Source organism: Mastomys coucha, unplaced genomic scaffold, assembly GCF_008632895.1.
Source record: "Mastomys coucha isolate ucsf_1 unplaced genomic scaffold, UCSF_Mcou_1 pScaffold6, whole genome shotgun sequence".
Classification (NCBI taxonomy): domain Eukaryota; kingdom Metazoa; phylum Chordata; class Mammalia; order Rodentia; family Muridae; genus Mastomys; species Mastomys coucha.
Window position 1 is genome coordinate 128,486,358 of NW_022196912.1, and position 3,438 is coordinate 128,489,795.

Below are 3,438 nucleotides of genomic sequence, written 5' to 3' on the forward strand. Positions count from 1 at the left end.
TGGAACTCACTCTGTAGACCAGTCTGGCCTCGAACTCAGAAATCCGCCTGTCTCTGCCTCCCAAGTGCAGGGATTAAAGGCGTGCGCCACCACCACCCGGCCATCTTATATTCTTAAAAACAATCACCCAAATAACCAAAACTAAAATATACTTCAGAAACATGTGTACATGAGTGATTATTTCAGTGTCCATCACAATAAGTAAATTATGGAAATGAACTGTGTATGGATCAACAGAGAAACAAATACCCTATAGAACAAAGCTGGCTGGGCAACGGGTATGCAACAGACAATGAGACTTGATGCTGTATCAGTATAGGCCCATGTTCTATAAAGCCTAGTAACTTTAGCGATGATTACTGAGACTGGGAAGAAAGTAAATATGGGATCAAAAACTGATGTAGAACCTCAGAAACTACCTCAATTAACAGGTACATACATTATGTTAGTAAGGGAGTTCTATGAAAAGTGATTTAATAATATTTGCACCAAATGAGTGGAATTACATTTACATGCCTCTGTATTCTGATAAATATTTCTCACATTATAAGAGACTGAAATTTTTAGGTCAAATTCCTATTAACCTTTACTCTCAACTCTTTCAACAAAAGTTCTGGTCTCTCTGGATCCAGTGATATTTTTACCATGCATGATCACACTTTTCCCCTTTTATTGTTTTATTAAGGGACTGAGAAATATGTCAATGATGGCAGTCACAGGTAAAGAGATTAGCAAGCTATGATATACTATAGGTGAATTTTAAGTCAGTATCAATTTATTCTTAGATGTCCTCTTAGGAAGATGACAAAGGCACTACAGGTCTAGAAGGAGAATGTGATAAATGGACATTCAAAATTACTATTTCTAAGCTAGTCTTTTCTAGAGAAAGTTAATATTTTCTGTCATCTCAGTCCCATGCAGCTTTCTTCTCCTACAGGGTTTCTGGCACACTCAGGATTTGGTTACAACACTGTGTCTTGCACAGTAATAGACTGCAGAGTCCTCAGATGTCAGGCTGCTGATCTGCATGTAGGCTGTGTTGGAGGATTTGTCTGTGGTCAGTGTTAGCTTGCCCTTGAACTTTGCATTGTAGTGAGTACCACCACTTCCAGGATAAATTCGTCCAATCCACTCAAGGCCCTGTCCAGGCCTCTGCTTCACCCAGTGAATATTGTAGTTGGTAAAGGTATAGCCAGAAGCCTTGCAGGAAATCTTCACTGAAGCCCCAGGCTTCACCAGCTCAGCTCCAGACTGCTGCAGCTGAACCTGTGAGTGGACACCTGCAGAAAGAAAGGCAGAGTGGATGTCATTTTCACCTCAGACCCTGTCTCCTCTTCAGATTTGGAACTGGTGACCCCCTTACCTGAAGTTACTGACAGGAGGAAGAGAAAGATCCAGCTCCATTCCATGGTTAGAGTCAGTGTGTTCAGGGACTGTGGGGAGGACACTGATCATATGTTGTTTTCAGAGTGTAGACATCCCTGTATTTACAGACATAGACTCAGGTAATTTGCTTATTCATGAGAAGGGGACTTCTTACATAAGGACCTAGTCTAGCTGGAGAAGAACTGCAGGGGAAGGACTGACAAGGCATATGGGTCAGGCATCAGGATGCTCAGGTCCAAGTCCTAATCCTCTCTGAGGAAATGCATCCCATATACTTTCTCTGAACCCTGGGAAGATGCTGTGAATATAATTTCAGAGACTAAGATCTCAAAAGATTTTTGCCCTGAGTGTGTTGCTCAACTTTGGGATAATGTTAAGACATTGATTTACAGATGATACTTTCTGATGATGATGATGATAATGATGATGATGATTGATGATGATGAAGGAAAATTCCAGAAATGGTTAATGTTGAAATCTTAGAGCCTTCTTTCAGATATATGCAATTAGTAGTTGAGTTTCCAATGTGTAATATAATTCAAAACACACTAAATGAGTAAAAATAAATGTGCTTCAAACTATTTACATAGCAATGATTTTTACAGCACTATAATAACTAAATTAAAAAAATAAGCTATAGATGGGTTACCAAAGATTTTATCACTAAGATATGCATATATATATACATATATATATATATTATAATATATATTATTTCCTACATACAGATATATAGAGAAATCAATAGTAAAGAGTAAACCTCTAGAAATCTTCCTCAAGAAAGGGATTATGTTTTGCCCATCAGTCATCAAATGCCACAGATCTTCAGCTTAGTGTGGGATATCAAGAGTTCCTCCTGATCCATGTTGCAATATTTTAGTTGTCATATTACTTTTAGTGGTGATAACTGGGTATACCTGAACCACGTTGGATATATTAACCTCAGGGAATGACTTACATAATTCAATTCTAAAGGATTTAACTGAAACTGCAAAGTTTGCCAGTAGACATCGTTACCTGCTCAGTCATTTCTAGGTCTCTCATGTGAGAATTTTCACTCGTTTGATTTGTGTGTATCTTTTGCTGGTAAATATAGCTACTGAGAGTTCATGTGTGCACCAAGAAAAGTTCAATCCCTGCAGTTAGAATTTGATATCCCTTGACTCCATACTCTATATCTTACATCATTTTCCATGTTATATAATGGTCTTTGATTCTTGAATCACCTGTTGCTGAAAACTCAAACATTCTCAACACTCTGACCACTCATGAATGTCTGCATCAATCTTTACACACAGGACATATGAGCCTCTGTGATCAAGATTCAGACAGTTCACTGGGTATGAATGTAAATATTTATAAGGCAATTTGACAACATGACCATTAGCAATATAAATGAGGTCTACTAGGGCCTATATCATCTCTGATCATGGGCTTTACCCTCATGAGATGAAGACTTTCCTATGAAAATTGGCCAGAAAATAATAAATAGAATTATGTTGTTTTACAGCAATAGCTCCCTCAAACATCTACTCAAATGACTCTACTACATCTTACTGCAGAGATGCTTATATATTCATGTTTATTCACAGCATGTTATTCATGGACTTTTCACAACATATAGAGGAAGAAATAATCTGATTTCCAATAAAGCATAAATATAAATGGACAAAGTCATACATATTGAAAAGTTATAAAACATGAATTATTTGATCTACAAGTGTGTGTATGTAACTGGAAAAATATACTGAATAGGTAATCTATGCTCATTAGTCAATTACTTCATGTTCTCATTCATACAAGTTCCAAGATTTGAATGTTTTGTTTGGTGTATTGAATTGTAGAAGCCAAGAGACTATGGCTGGGCCATTCGATTATAAGGAATTTACAAAGATGATATATTAAAATAGAGATAAAAACAGAGAGTAAAATACTTTAAAATTGAGTAGATTATAAAATCTATAGTGGTTGCATGTCTCCAAGGAAAGAACATCTTACAGACACAAGTAGACTAATGCATATATAAATTCACAGAGCCTGTGGCTATAGGAA

General features: G+C 36.8%; 1 gene segment (V, D, J or C); it reads right to left on the reverse strand.

Annotated features, from left to right (window-relative positions):
• Nucleotides 1-951: 951 nt before the first annotated feature.
• LOC116080580 lies at nt 952-1,409 on the reverse strand. The segment is given in 2 exon segments: nt 952-1,280; nt 1,364-1,409. Coding segments are annotated over 2 exon segments (375 nt in total).
• Nucleotides 1,410-3,438: the final 2,029 nt, after the last annotated feature.